The sequence below is a fragment of the Lytechinus variegatus genome, chromosome 2, assembly GCF_018143015.1.
Source record: "Lytechinus variegatus isolate NC3 chromosome 2, Lvar_3.0, whole genome shotgun sequence".
Lineage (NCBI taxonomy): Eukaryota > Metazoa > Echinodermata > Echinoidea > Temnopleuroida > Toxopneustidae > Lytechinus > Lytechinus variegatus.
The window spans coordinates 21,475,899-21,491,478 of NC_054741.1; the positions used below are offsets into that span (position 1 = coordinate 21,475,899).

At 36.1% G+C, this 15,580-nt stretch overlaps 1 protein-coding gene across 3 annotated transcripts in view; it reads right to left on the minus strand.

Annotated features, from left to right (window-relative positions):
* LOC121407560 (hepatocyte nuclear factor 4-gamma-like) overlaps positions 1 to 14,585 on the minus strand; it is a 33,781-nt gene extending 19,196 nt beyond the window's left edge. The window contains exons 1-2 of one of the 3 annotated variants that reach the window (XM_041598696.1): positions 13,874 to 14,585; positions 4,882 to 4,971 (exon numbers count right to left, since the gene is read on the minus strand). In XM_041598696.1, the coding sequence (XP_041454630.1) occupies positions 4,882 to 4,971; positions 13,874 to 13,904 (121 nt within the window). In that variant the 5' untranslated portion in view covers positions 13,905 to 14,585. The remainder of the gene's footprint in view (positions 1 to 4,881; positions 4,972 to 13,873) is intronic. The other 2 variants (XM_041598697.1, XM_041598698.1) reach the window with 2 other exon arrangements.
* Positions 14,586 to 15,580: the final 995 nt, after the last annotated feature.

Below are 15,580 nucleotides of genomic sequence, written 5' to 3' on the forward strand. Positions count from 1 at the left end.
TTTAATGGAACAACTCAAGAAAATGGGTTATAGTCAAACGATAGCTTCTATTGAGGATAAACTGATGTAGGCTCAGCTCCAGTCAGAAATACAACATACACTGTAGGCCTATGCTTTCCCATATTCAGGGCAAGAAGGGTTAATGATCTTCAATAAATATTATCAGGGTCAGCTGAAGAGGACTGAGATGAAAGACTAGCATAAGAATAGAGAACAATCATAAATAGTTAAACACTAACCAGGCCCAATGGGTTGTGCAAACATGGCGTGGCATGAAACGAAGAAATGGGGGAAAAACATAGGTGAATCTAGTGATTGGTGGAACTATAAGGAAGGGGGATGAGGGGCGGAAGTTTCACACAATTTTGTCTTATTAAATTCTATTTTATTAAACTAAAATGTTATTTAAGTGCCCAACTGTTTCAGGCTAATTATAAAATCATATCTAGAACTACATGTATTTGTGACCACTGTGCAATATTGAGAGAAATGTGTGCAGGATTTGTGTAGCAGTTGCATACCACCATGAGAATTACATATACTATACAAGTCTGCTCACTAAATTTGATGGAAAGGGAGGGGGGGTAGAAGGAAAAAACTAACTGTAACCTATTAAAATTTCACCAAACAGCACATCCAGTGGTAGGTATGTATCATCTCTAAAGCCTCTGGTGTTATTATTCCAATTCAAACAGGGTTTACCTTTTCTAACAAACCTCTGATTTAGTGGCAGCAAGTTTACATTAAATGCTTCAAGATCAACACCTGAAATACATTAAAGTAGGGTTCAATATAATTATGGAAAATACGCATTTCACTGAAATTAAAAAGTATGCAATTGGTCAATATAACCATTCACACACCTGTGCTGTGCATCAGATATCATAACCCCTCCCCCCCTATTAAGATATCGCTTTATATGCCCCTCCCAGAGAACTCAATAGGCCATCGACAAGCTATCAGGAACCTGATACAGGTTGACTCAGGAACAATTAATCACCAAACATGGCTGAAATTAAGCCGGATCAGAATGTATGCACATCCATGGGGTCCCATCTCAAATAAGCCTAGACATGATATAGCGACCGACCGTGTGCTCTCAAGTGCAAATCTTGCTTGAGGGGTTGCGGTAAACTGAAGGGAATGAATAGGTTGTAAAAGAGACAGATAATAGACGAAGGTATTCAGGTTTGGTGGATACTATTCATGTTCAACAGCACATTCAAACGTAGTATTTCCCTTGGGTAAAGGATGTGAGAAAACATACAAGTTGCAAATACAGATATGTAGTCAAGTGTCTGTTGCTATTCAACAGGTATCAAACTGCACATACTTACAGCTAAATCACAGAGATATTTCCTAAATACGACAAACTTATTAAATAAATACATTTGGCATAGTGTGAAAGAAATTGAGGTAAAAGTCTTTTGATTTTGTTTGTAATAAAATGAATGATGTGCTCACAAAATTGTGACTGCTTTTAGTCATCCATCCTGATATATCCTTTTTAGGTTTTTACCACATGGCTTCAACTTATTGCAGTTAAAGATTGACCTTGACAATGACCTTGTAAGACAACAGAGCTTCTCGTGGAAGTCAAGTTCGGATCCATTAAGAGCAGAAAATTTTTGGAGGTTTGACGAAATCCATCAAAGAAACAGAGTGATGAAATTTTCAAAAAGCTTATTATGTGAGGTCACATATGCCCAGCTTCCCTCAAGTGTCATGTGACAAAAATTCCACACGATACCAATGTTTCATAGATTATGATTATCGATCTTAGTTTTTGTTTTTTTAATGTGTATCAAATAATAAAATTACAGAGAATACTGAATGTTTCATAGTTCACCATTTTCTGTTATTTGTCACATGCACTAAGAGGCCCAATATCCTTTTCATTTGCTGGATTATTTTCTATTACGTTCCTGATAAGTACCATTCCAATGAGCCAGCTCTTAATTTATTTCATTATCTCTCTTCTTTTAATAATTCTTAACAAAATATTTCCTTCGTATTTATTTTATTATCATTTCTTTTGCTATAAAATGAAAAGAGAAACAAACAAATATACTTTCACAAATTTCACCTTGCTCTTATGAACACATACTTGGTATCAGTACGACTTTACCATTCGCATATGGGGATAAACAGGATTGCGTAGTGCTCAAGCGCTGAACTTGATTGTAATTAGAGATCAGACAGTTATAATCGATCGGTCAATGGTCAATGTCCTTTGAGTACATTGTTTAATGTCCAACCACATGCATTCATGCTTGAGATGAAAGAGTTTTGAAGTGTTAAAAGGAAGTAGCCTGACCTTTGTATTGTTATTATTGCTGTAGTAATTAACCTTTGGGCCTACTAAATTAGCCATCACCGACTTCCAAAGGTGATGGAAAGCGATTCAAAGTTCTTTATTTTCTATCATGAAACATGACCCAGTTGGTGATGAATAATAATAGTGTCTTCCCCAAGAACTGTTTGATTTGATGAATGAGGTTACCATGCTATAAATAATATAGTATATTAATTGTAAGGGGTCTTGCACTTTCAACATGTACTTTACCTAAATTGAAATAATGACTGGGAGATACAAATTAATGAGAAATATACAGGAAAGGATATATAGTCCAAAGACCTTTTGGCGATGCAATGATCTTGTCATCTGGACACCAAGCATCTAACATAAACAAATTGAACTACTTCTCTTAGGTCAGGCATTAATAATCTTAATGTAGGATGCTAAATTAAGCCAAATGTTCAGAAACTAACATGTGACTTACTGCAATATGAAGCAGGATGCCTCCAAATTTGTAATTGATGTTCCAGTAAAGTATGAATTTCCAATAAATTTCAAGTTTAGATTGTGGCAAAAGAAAATATAAGCCATTGTTCACAAGAATAACATTAATTTAATTAGATCATATTTCAACACATCTTTACAATTAAAATGATTTAGAGTCAAATTTGGCTAACCATATCCGAAGGTATGTTAAATTATTTGTTACTCATATGAAATACCTAGAGGACTAAAGATTAATATAAATTTATTATGAGTTTACATAAAGTGATTTGTATTATCTTCTCTGACTAAAATCTAGAGTCCTTAAGACCACTAGATGCTCTATATTTTATATTGTCAATTTTCAGGTTATTTCAATAAGTGATGACAGAAAAAAGAAACTTTTGCATACATAAATCTTTGGCAATTTAAAATTTCAAATGAAATGACTGACTATACACTGCTTTAAATCTAAAACTTAAAAAAGCAACAATATCATTAATATGATTAGCATTTCCTTGACTTGTACAAAAGTTTAGCAAAGTGTTCCTTTTCCATATATAAAACATATATATTCTAAGAGATTATAGATGATAAATTTTTGCAGTGCAAAGATTTATGGAGATGTGACATATGAATAATTATTGAGGAGTCAAGAATTCTGCAGACCAAACTATCTGTTGTTGTCTTCATAGCATAAGGGCCAGTTAAAATTAAATTCTTGTTTAGGTCAATGAAACATGATACTGATGATGCTAATGATTATACACAAATACAAGAAGATAATAGAGGGATCTTTTTTAGTGTTCATGTTGGTCAAATTTGACATCCCTAGTGGGTGTTTCATAAAGCTGTTCGTAAGAAAAGAGCAACTTCAAGAACGACTGGTAATCCTTTCTTTTGGTAAATGGTATAATAAATTGGCAAGGGTTTAACGCGTAAGACAGATTCACCGGTCGTTCTTAAAGTCGCTCTTAACTTACTAACAGCTTTATGAAACGGCCCCCAGGTCGTGATTACCCAAGATTTAGCATGTTGCCACTGTGAAGAAACGACATTTTAAGCAATTATTTACTCAAAATTAACATTCCTTACACCTGGGTTGATACTTAGTAAATATATATTTATGTAATTTCAAATTAGGTAGGATAAATATCTACAAAGTAATACTTGCATTAAATTTGGTAATGAACTTGTTTTTCAACATAGCCTAATATATTATTTTTTAAAAAGGTTAGTGCCAAACATCCTTGCAACTGGAATGTTCTACAAAATAAAACCAAGGTATCTTGAAATATAGATCACATTAAGCTCACTTAACAGAAAATCTATACTGCAAAGAATCATTTTAATGTAAAGAATCTCTTTTTGAAATATTAAAATAAAATAATAATAATAATGAAGCATGAAAAATTTGAAAAATGACTGGAAATTCATCTTGCTGCTTGTATGACAGATATAAAGAGGCAAAAATGAAGAATACATTGTATTCAGTATTTTGATATGGCAGATGATCTATGCTCAAAATGATGAGAATAATAGCCTATGTGATGAAATGCTTTGCAATTTGTAGCCAAGTCAAAGACTGATATTCCTTTTTTATTCATACACATCATATGAGCTTTGCTTCAATATTAAAATTGAATGAGGATGAATGCATATTTCATATTCATCTTAATGGAATTATGAAGGTGATTACTTTAATGGTTTTTTTTTTCATGGAAACCCTCTATTCATGTCCTCTTTGGGAATTCTCTTGGTTTAGCTTTGTAGAAATGCAAAGAAGATATTATAAAACTGATAGTACCGGTATATTTTCACTGATGGCATAAAGCTCTACAATACAATGTGAAGAGATGAAGAGTACTAGTGATAGATAATGGCACAGATGAAAATGAAGATGCACAAATAAATGTGATTACACATGATAATTTATCGCTTTTTTTTACTTAACGTAGATGGAATCTGGTACAAAATTGAATCAGAGCTGATGAACACTTTTGTTCTTGCTAGATACATACATGAGCTTCTGCAAAAAAAGATATAGACATGAATGATGGAAGCAAAGGATTAATCACGAGACATCATAGAATAATTACCTGGACCGTTAATGATCTTTCCCTGCCATAGCAACGCAGGTGGCACTTTCTGGTTTCCTGAGCCTTGGAATTGGAAAGGCTCGGCCATATCTGATTCGAAAAACATAAATAAGACGTTGAAGGGGTGAAAGTCTAGAGACGAAAGGTCTATTGGGAGGACTCTAGACAGCAAAAGCCGCAAAATAGGAGGAATTTGGACCAATACAAGCTCCGCCAAAAGCCCTTTTCGCAGATGATAAGTGGGTACGATAATCGGACCGAGACTTCAGACCCTTGCTGATGAGCCCGCCGTCCAATGTCTGCGCGAACTATCGACTTTACAGGTAGCAAATTCCAGCCTTGACACTTAAATGCAGGAGCAACCGCAATTTGTGATATCTCTTGCTTCCTACCTCGTAAAGTGGGAGCTGTGATGTCACAGTCACGTGATCCTCACGGTAAACAGCGAACTTGGGGAGAGCATTTGACCTCTTGTGATAAGGCTATATGATGCTGATATATACAAAATTATAGTAATTTATGAAAATAAGTAAACAAGAGATAACGGGGAGAACGATCTCCCAGGCCTTAATGAAATAGTTCAAGTGGTCATCATCGTTATAATACTCTATTAACAAATAAAGTCTCAAATATACTCTAAAAGTATAGTGCATTTGGCCTACTTCTATATATTTATTTGGATTATTATAGGCCAATATACGAGCCCTTCATACATGGCCTAAACATTGAAAAATGCATTGTATTATTTATAATCTACCAGTCCATCAACTTGTAATAAAAGAATGAAAGAGGACTGTATGGCTACTACAATTAATTCACAAGATAAGTTTGATGCATAAAGCAAGGTAGTGAAGCTACTGAGCTTGCCATAGGGGCGATTTTGCTCTTTTCTATATACTAAATTGAAGAATTTTGTGCATAATTCTGGCAACTTTTGTGAAAATTTTCAACAAAACAAAGAATAACGTTTTCAAAATGTCTGTCCCTCACATTCTCTCAAAATTCACACCTCCACCTATCTGCCTTCTTTCAATATCTTCTCTCTCCTCCCCCCCCTCCTTGCTTCTTCTCTATCTTTCTCTACTTCTCTTTCTTTCTCTGTCTCTTTCTGGCTCCCCTTCCAATATTATGAGATATCTATAATAATACCTCAACACTACTTGCATATTCAATTGTTTAATCAGTCCTTTAGCCACCCAGAGATAACCCTCAAGTTAATCATTCTCTGTGTGTGTCAGATATCAAATCTAGTCATTATCTCCCGATTCCTAAAACATCCAGCGATGGTTCACTTGGCATTGATGACTAGCCTTCCTTCCAGGATCTGTAATTTGTTTCAATCCACTAACATATCTCCCAGAGTCATTCCCTCCCTTTTGTGAAATATTATATAATTCTATATTTCTTTTATCCAACATCACAATTTTCATTCCAATGTCCTTTTATTTATTTTCAAATTACCCCCCTGCCTCTTGCTTAGTTATTGTTTCACTGCCTCCCAAATGATAAAATGCCAGTACATGTCCCCAACTCCCCACAAAAGTTCAAATATATGTTCTCATTGAAGAACTTGCACAGTACCTTCTGAAAGTGACATTTTTATGTGATATCTCAGGGGAATCCTCTCATAATAATAATTCAAAAAACCTGAGAGTGACTTGCAGGAAGACTAATGATCACCACCTCTCACAGTGTGGAGATGCAGATATTCAAGTGTCTATCATTGTATGCACAGTGGTTACTTATTTCAGATCTATGCAAACAAGATTTTCACAAATGAAGGACCATCTGATAGCAATGAGTGCAAGATTTTTCAAACCCTCATAAAGAAGGGAAAAAAAGGAAACTTGAATTCATAAACTATAAGGTGAATTATGGTCTGGTGATGTACAGGCTTCAAAGTTTGTGAAGTTTCAAAACTTCATGAAAATTCCAGTGAAAAATGATATGAGTTCACACTCATGAATTCTACTCAAACAATGTTTAGGAAGACAATTATATACTTCTACAACTTGGGACATTTCCCAAAGATTGTTTTTCAGCATTTTTCACTGAATAATTTGTTCTAAGCCAGTCAGGTGCAAGGATTATCAGTAGCTAATACAATTTGTCGGTGAAAAACACTGACACAACCGTTCACAAAATAATGATGACATCCACTGCTCGGAGGGTATAAGAAAGTATCCTCTAGATTAAACGATAACTAAGAAATGATGCTCTTTTTAACAACTATTAATTTACTTCTAAATCTTATATCATGAAACAGTATTTCGTTGTTGCAATTGCAGTATCACCATCCTCATCATCATCATTCTACAGCAGAATCATTATGATCAGGCCTGATGATGATGGTAGTGGTGATGATGAAAATGAACATGATTGTGACTACTATCAATTCACATCAACCATTCTGAATTGTCATCATTATCATTATCATCATTATCTACTTTGCAGTTTCAAAACATGATATACTGGGGGAAATAATGATACAAAAGAAAAGGAATAGAAACAGAGATAGAACATATAAAAGAGTGAAGACAGCGCAACGCAACTTCAGTGAAAATAGAATAAATACAAGCAGAGAAGAATCAACAAAAACAAAAGAAGCAAAACAGCTTGGAATTTGATGTTCATTGTTTTTCTTCAGTTCTGACCTGTTCTGCCTTAATAGTCATTAAATGCTTCAGGTTTTTCAATTGGGCAGTTCATGGCCCTCAATTGACTTTGATTTAACTACGGAATAACCTTGAATCCAGGAGAGAGGAAGCGTTGGTAGTAAACACCGTCTTCCCTTCTTCATGTCAATGTGGAAGGTCGGGTTCATGTCAGAGATCATTCAGGGGCGCCATCCAAAATTCAAGGTCTAGATCTAGATTCTCAAATTGCCAATGGTCACAGCTAGTGGACTATACCAAATTTCTGAGTGGTTACTTTTCAAGTTAAAGATGTCCAGATTCATGTTTAATTGGATTGTATTTTACAAACCTTCACCCAGGTTGCACCATGCCTTCTGATTGGTGGGCATGTTAACAACTTTGAGGGATGCCGTGTGAAACACCCAGATCACTGGTGATAATTATATTATGGCTCAGAATGGAATACTAGAAATATTCCAAGAGTTGGGGCAAATATTCCAAGAAAAGCAGATGAGTGGAATATTGGCCACCCTAACAAGTGGAATTTTTCTGGTATTCCATGAAATAAGCCATCCAATACAATCATTATCATCTATCCCATCCCCTCCAAAAAACATAGAAGGTGGTTTCAGACCGCCTCGAAGTTTGTCAGTGCCAGGTATTCTCTGATCGGGAAATTTACTCCGATGAGAAAATACCAGGTATTTTGGTAATGTGAAAGCAAACTACGCGTAATATCCCCGAAAGAAAATACCCGCTAAATAGTAGGTACTTGGCGAAATTACAAGAACTTTCGCGGGGATTTTTCCAAGGTCGCAGGTATTTTGGCGATGTGAAAGCAAATTACGGGAACTTTTAGCCCAGTGTGTCGTTGGGCGCGGCGGCGTGGGTGGTTGCTGGGCTAGTGATTTTGAATCTCGCGCCTTGCCTGCTGATCAGACCATACTGCGCATGCTTGTAACTTCGGGAACTTATCCCGAAGGGTATGTTACAGGGTGGTGTGAATGCAGGAATAATAAATGGGTATTTTTTAGCCCAAAAAAGTTCTTGTAATTTAACGGGGATTCTTGTGATCGAGGCGGTTTGAAACCACTTAATGGGAGAAATTTGGTTGAACAAGTCATATCACTTGTCACATTAAGGCATCATCACTTCATTAGGATAAATTTTGTTGTTTGACGTCAGAGAGTGTCATTGTGCTCTATGCTGCGCATCACATTGGGTGATTTCAAGTTCAGTGTTGGGGTTGGTGTTGAAATTTAGATTGCTTCCCCTAGCTCTAAAACTTATTCAGAGTTTGTAAAACTGATCGAGATGACATTATTGACATCTCAACAACTAGTGAGTGACTTTTCGGGACCATCTTCATTTTGTGTTTGGTGTTATAATCGTGTAAAAATTGACCTAACACCAACACCAAAAGGTCAACACTGAACTTGAAATCACCCATTGTTGTATGTGTTGTATGTTTCACACATTCACTCATGCGCACTGTGTTATTGAATACAGTCTCATATTCAATGGTGGATTTTGTAAAGAGCCTATGGAATATTTGCCGGATTTCAGTCCTTTTTAGGAATACGCTCTGATACTCTAAGGACCAAAATATGTGTCTTTAATGCATCGCTCAAATGCTCTATATAGATGATAATTATTATTTCAATTTGGGGTGCTGGGATATAGGCCTATTTGTAAGATGCCAAGGCAAAGGGTTGACACTGAAACTTTCTTGAAAATTTGAAAATGCTCAATATGGTGACTGGAGCCAAGAACAACATTGACAATGTAAAAAGATACAGCTACCAGAATTCTTTTCAATTTCTATGAAGTAAATGAATTCACTTCATAAACACACAATTTTTCTTGTAATGTAGTTATAAAGTTTAATGCTAATGTATAGGTCTACTAAGAACAAACCAAAGAACATGATTCTCTCAGGAGAGTTCCTACTATCCCTCGTAATAGGCAACTGACATACATCCTGCCCCATCTCTCATTAAGACCCCTCCCTCCCTCCCCCCCAAAAAAAAAACACCCACCTCATAATGGATGCATCATAGTTAATCTTAAAAATAAGCGATTTAAGATTTATTTCTTTTTTTCTCCCTTGCATTCTAAACTAAACAATAGCTAATTGAAACATTCTCCACCCATTGCAAAGGAAATTCTGTTCTGTTATTTGTGAAATTTGACAGAGTGGCACAAGGCCATGTGGAAGTTGTAATTCCAAAACAGTTCCTGCCTACAGATCCAAGCGACATTTATTTCAGATGGACCATTGCTTCTTAATAACACTTTAACCTACATAATCATAAGTAAAGTGAAACTCACTTTCCCTAGATACAAACAAATTAGGCCTAGTTCATGAATATTCACTCTAAGGGTTCAACAAAAGATTACTTTTTAATACCATCATCATTGCCATGTATTCCAGGGGTGCCACTGAGCGCTTAATTCACACCATACATATACCTTGATGAGGGCTTTAAGGCTGACTTCCGGGGGGGGGGGGGGGCACTTCCATTGAGTGGATACCAGGCATGACCATGGGGTTTTGAAAAGCACCCTAAACAAGTATTTTCCAGATTCTGAAAATGCACCCCTTAAGTATTAGCAAGAGAAACCCTACCCTTAACAAGTATTGGAAACAAAACGATACCCTAATTGACAAGTATTCCCTGAATTGACACCCTAAACAAGTACAGCAATATTTTAATTGTTATGTCACAGACGTAGACTTTACCTTTACTTACATTGGGATTACCTCCCACACCTCACTCAAATCAGACCCTAAACACTTAGTGCTGGGGCAAAAACTAAATCCTGTACGGTATAAAGCATTTTAGTCTTATTTCTCCCTCACAAATTTGACCTTAACACATAGCTTTCCTAGTGAACCCTTTTTTCAATATTTTTATGTTTTTGACACCCTAATTACCTTACGTACGTAGCGTGCCCAATCTATCTTTAAAAGGAGATCCTTTTATACATTTCTTTGGTCACACCTGGTATCCACACATCAATGGAAGTGCCCCCAGATATGATCTACTTTGACTTTTAAACACAGTAATATCTCCATTAGGTATTCAGGATAAGCATATAAGTTCCCAACTCACTTATCAAATGCAGTCTTGGTGAATAAAGTTTTGATAACTTAAATCCCAAGTTAAAAAATTAAAATACCAGTTTTTAATTGATACCATGCTACAAGCCATGTCAAATTTAAATAGTGTCTTCTTTCTTCTATACTGCCTTTAACTTAGAAGAATATTTTCATCTTTAGCAGACAAACTGTATGTAGACCAATATTGGCCTCATGGCCTGATATACAGTAACACACAAACTGACCAGTGATGATTTTGCGATTTCCTTGTATATGATCTTGTGATTAAACTACAAAACCATAATTTGATACAAAATATATTTCATCGGAATAATGCAATAAAAAAAGTGAAACATATACTGGAGAACAGTTGGATTCACCTGGCAGAGTCCCCATAAAGTTCTTTCCACGTGACCCATACATATTTCCTGCCATCAGTTAACCACAATAGGAACTTGTAAATGATATTTTCCTGACAGTTATGTTATGGTAAAGAAGAACCCACTGTAACTGTAAAGCAAGCTGTTATCAATATTGGAGTGAAGCTTAACATACAGAAAAAATTGTGTACGTATATAATTTATTTTACAAAAATTATATTTTAACTAATTTGGCTTACAAACAAGTTTTAAGAAAATTAGTAGTAGTAGTAGCAGTAGTAATAGAAGTAGTAGTAGTGGTGGTAGTAGTAGTAGTAGTAGTGGTAGTAGAAGAAGAAGAAGTAGTAGTAGTAGTAGTAGAAGTAGTAGTAGTAGAAGTAGTAGTAGAAGTAGTAGTAATAGTAGTAGTAGTAGTTAGCACCAGCAGTAGTAGTGGTGGTAGTAGAAGTAGTAGTAGTAGTAGTGGTAGTAGAAGTAGTGTTAGTAGTAGTAGTAGTGGTAGTAGAAGTAGTGTTAGTAGTAGTAGTAGAAGTAGTAGTAGTAGTAGTAGTAGTAGAAGTAGTAGAAGTAGTAGTAGTAGTAGTAGTAGTAGTAGTAGTAGTAGTAGTAGTAGTAGTGGTAGTAGAAGTAGTAGTAGTAGTAGTAGTAGTAGTAGTAGTAGTAGTAGTAGTAGAAGTAGTAGTAGTAGTAGTAGTAGTAGTAGTAGTAGAAGTAGTAGTAGTAGTAGTAGTAGTAGTTAGCAGCAGCAGTAGTAGTGGTAGTAGAAGTAGTAGTAGTGGTAGTAGAAGTAGTAGTATAGTAGTAGTAGTAGTAGTAGTAGTAGTAGTAGTAGTAGTAGTAGTACATGTAGTAGTAGTTAGTAGTAGTGATGAAGATGATATAGCGATGATGATGATAATGATGATTTATGAGGATGATAATGATGATGATGTTGATGATAATCACGATGATGGTGGGGTGGTTCTGGTAGAAGCAGTGGTGTAAGATTAGAAGAGAGAAATTTGTGGTAGTAATAATGAAGGTGGCTGAGATGGTAATAATTGGTAATGTTGAATATGGTAGTTGTAAACATAAGAGAAATAGTTGGTGATGATTATAGTTGTAATGGTAGTAGAGCATGATAATGGAGATGATAATAGAAGCTGATAATAGAAGCAATGGTAGAAATTATGAAGACACTCTGACGGGGGGGGGGGGGGGCAGGGAAATAATAAGGCAATGTATTATCACTATCATGTCCTGATTATGGTATAGGTGATGGTGGTAAAATTAGTGATGACAAAGATGGCACAAGTGATGATTAGGGTGGTACAAATGATGATTAGGGTGGTACAAGTGATGATTAAGGTGGTAGAAGTGATGATTAGGATGGTACAAGTGATGATTAGGATGGTACAATTGATGATTAAGGTGGTACAAGTGATGATTAAGGTAGTAAACTGATAATTAAGGTGGTACAACTATGATTAGGATGGCACAAGTGATGATTAGGGTGGCACAAGTGATGATTAAGGTGGTACAAGTGATGATTAGGGTGGTAAAAGTGATGATTAAGGTGGTACAAGTGATGATTAAGGTGGTACAAGTGATGATTAAGGTGGTACAAGTGATGATTAGGGTGGTACAAGTGATGATTAAGGTGGTACAAGTGATGATTAGGGTGGTACAAGTGATGATTAAGGTGGTACAAATGATGATTAGGGTGATACAAGTGATGATAAGGATGGTACAAGTAATGATTAAGGTGTTACAGGTGATTAGGATGGTGATGATGGTGGGTGCAAACTGTGATAGTGGTGATAGTAGTAAATAAAATGGTGGAGGTGGAGAGAGAAGCTAAAGGTGATGGTAGTTGAATGGTGGAAGGCCTATTGTAGTTGTAGAGGTGGCGCCAGACTAAGAAGAAATAACTTTGATGGTGTGAGCCGGAAATATTATAATTCTATTGAAAATATGGCAGCACAACCATGTTAAAATTGAATGAGGCAATATTATACCAAGATTCACCAGAATGTAAGAGGTGCTAATAATAACTTAAGAGACAGAAGGCTAATCAATATAAGCACAAGACTACAGCAAAGGCAAGATATAGGCCTTACTAGTTAAAGAATTCAAGTAAACATGTATATCTGTCTTGAAAATTGTTAACATTCTTCATGTTCCTTAAAAATTCAAGCCCAGAAAGATTTGATCTTGATCAATCTTTAGTACAGGTAAAACATATAAACTGATGGGAAAAAATCATACATGTCATGTCAGAAATATATAATTGATGCGACTGAAGAGCAACTTTCACTGTTGAGAAGTGTCATTAATATTATATTTTTGTTAAGGCAGAAAATCAAACATTTCATATTGCGGTTGGTCACAAAAAGAAGCATTATACCTCAGGCAATTGGTGATGATGTTCACAAAATAACCATCTGTTCAAATTTTCTAATAGGGAATAATAACATCTAATGACATTTTTAATTATTTCCCAATTATAACAAAGAATGTTAGCATTTATTAAAAAAAAGGAATAATCTGGACAAGTGCGTGGTTATTTGTGTGAACTAGCACTTAATTGGTGTTGTGATGTTGTAGAATAGATTTAATGTGATTGCCATTGCATATTCAAAAAGCACACAAACCTATCTTATACACCAGCACCAGTATATATGCCAAGGAAATGAAGCCTACAGTAACTAGTAATACATGTACTATATGTAGTATCGTACTACATGCTACCCCAAGTTCAACTAAGCGTGTTACACCGAGTGGAAAATGGATCCGCCCCCACAACATACCGCGGGAAGTCCCTTGAATAATATCAGAACTTTGGATACGTGCAAAGAATACAAATCATCTTTATAAAAATGAAATATTAATACCTTCAACGGGTTCAGTTTTATTAATACTCATGTCGTCGACTTCTCTGTGAACTTCGGTTCGAATCTAGAAGCCCCCCTCGTCCTGACAGCCTGCACAATCAGGTCAAAGATGACTTGAATCTTTGGACTTTAGAGTGGACTTCGCTCGCCTCTTTGACTGCTGTCTGCTACTACCGAGTAACGTGGATGGTACTGGACTTCGTTCGGATATCTCCGGCAAACTGGACTCTGACAAGTCCCGTTTCGCTCGTTCGATCGGCTACCAAAACCGCTCACACACGCTCATCTTTGCAACAGGTTGATGTTGGCTTTACTTGGTATACAGGCATGCACCTAAAGCGTTATCATAAGCCCATCGGAAAAGTAAATATTAACAGCAATCATCAATCAGAGCGGCTCGAATCATAATGCACAGTGTATATCCTCAACGTATACAATACGAGGCCAGTCTATTTTCTATGCACCATTTGCACACGGAGCGAGCCCATCCACCGCATGCTGGGCAAATTTGTGCCAGTACTTCCGCATTGGTAGGAATTCCCCACACACCACCACTTGTTGCGCGCCCCCTACATGATACCACTTCGGTGGAGGAAAGAGGCGCCGCGATTCGAGGAAAGTTTTCAGAATGGTGCCAGGGAGGGGTGGTTTCGACCAATCAAATTATCGGCGTTGTAATGCTATTGTTCGTTACTCTCGCCCTGTAAACTCGTGTATGGTGGAGTAATGCCTTTAGTGGTCAGGATTTCCCTCTCATTGCGCAATTGACTGGAATTCCCTTTAAAAAAATGGAAAGTTTGTAAATGCCCCTGTAAATGCTTAAGAAATAAGACCCTATCAACATAGATGTCATTGTTCGAAAATAATAACATGATATATAATATCGTTTGTGAAAGATTGTTAACTGTTGAATCTTCCTCTTTTGAGGAGACAGGAATTAAGAAATTCTAAAGCCATCCAGGAAAGGCATTTTATTTATCTCCATTGTTTTGAAATATTCTCTCTGTATTTAAATTTGGACAGAATTTTATCTGGCAATTTCTATTTTAATAAACTGTTGGACAAGACCGAGACAGTGTGCTTTAATTGCTTAACAATATATTTTGGGTTGTCCCAGTTACTAAGCACAAGAATATTTTGCTGTGGGGGAGGGACTGAACAGTGATATTTCTTTCTTTTTAAAATTTCATTCAAAATAATAGGGGTGCAGTTGTGTAGCCCACATCTCACTCTTAGTACTTTTCATTCTTTTTTTCTTCCCTTGCTCTCATCCCCTTAAAAACGATTTGTGTGTGTATGGGGTGGGGGGGGGTTGTCCCTCCGCCTATTAATGTGCCTTGAAATCCATGGTATCGGCAAATGACAAAATTTCAACAAATTATTTATTTTGGTCTCTCTTTCTATCCCACTTTTTCTACTAGTTATTTTGCACTTGTTGGGGTGGGGGAGCTCCCTCACCTTAACATCATTTAAGGTTGACCCTCTTCCCCCCGAAAAATGTGACACTGTTTGTATATAACCTGTTCATCTGTGGTATTTTGCCCAAGTTTTGCTTAAGTAAATATATAGAAAATGGAAATTGAAACACCTTTCCTTTAAAAAAATTACTAAAATGTAAAAACTTTAAAATTTGATAAGTTTGATTGCTCCATTGTCACATCCCTGTGACCTACCAAATCTGAGTGCCCCGCATAAAAAACATAAATT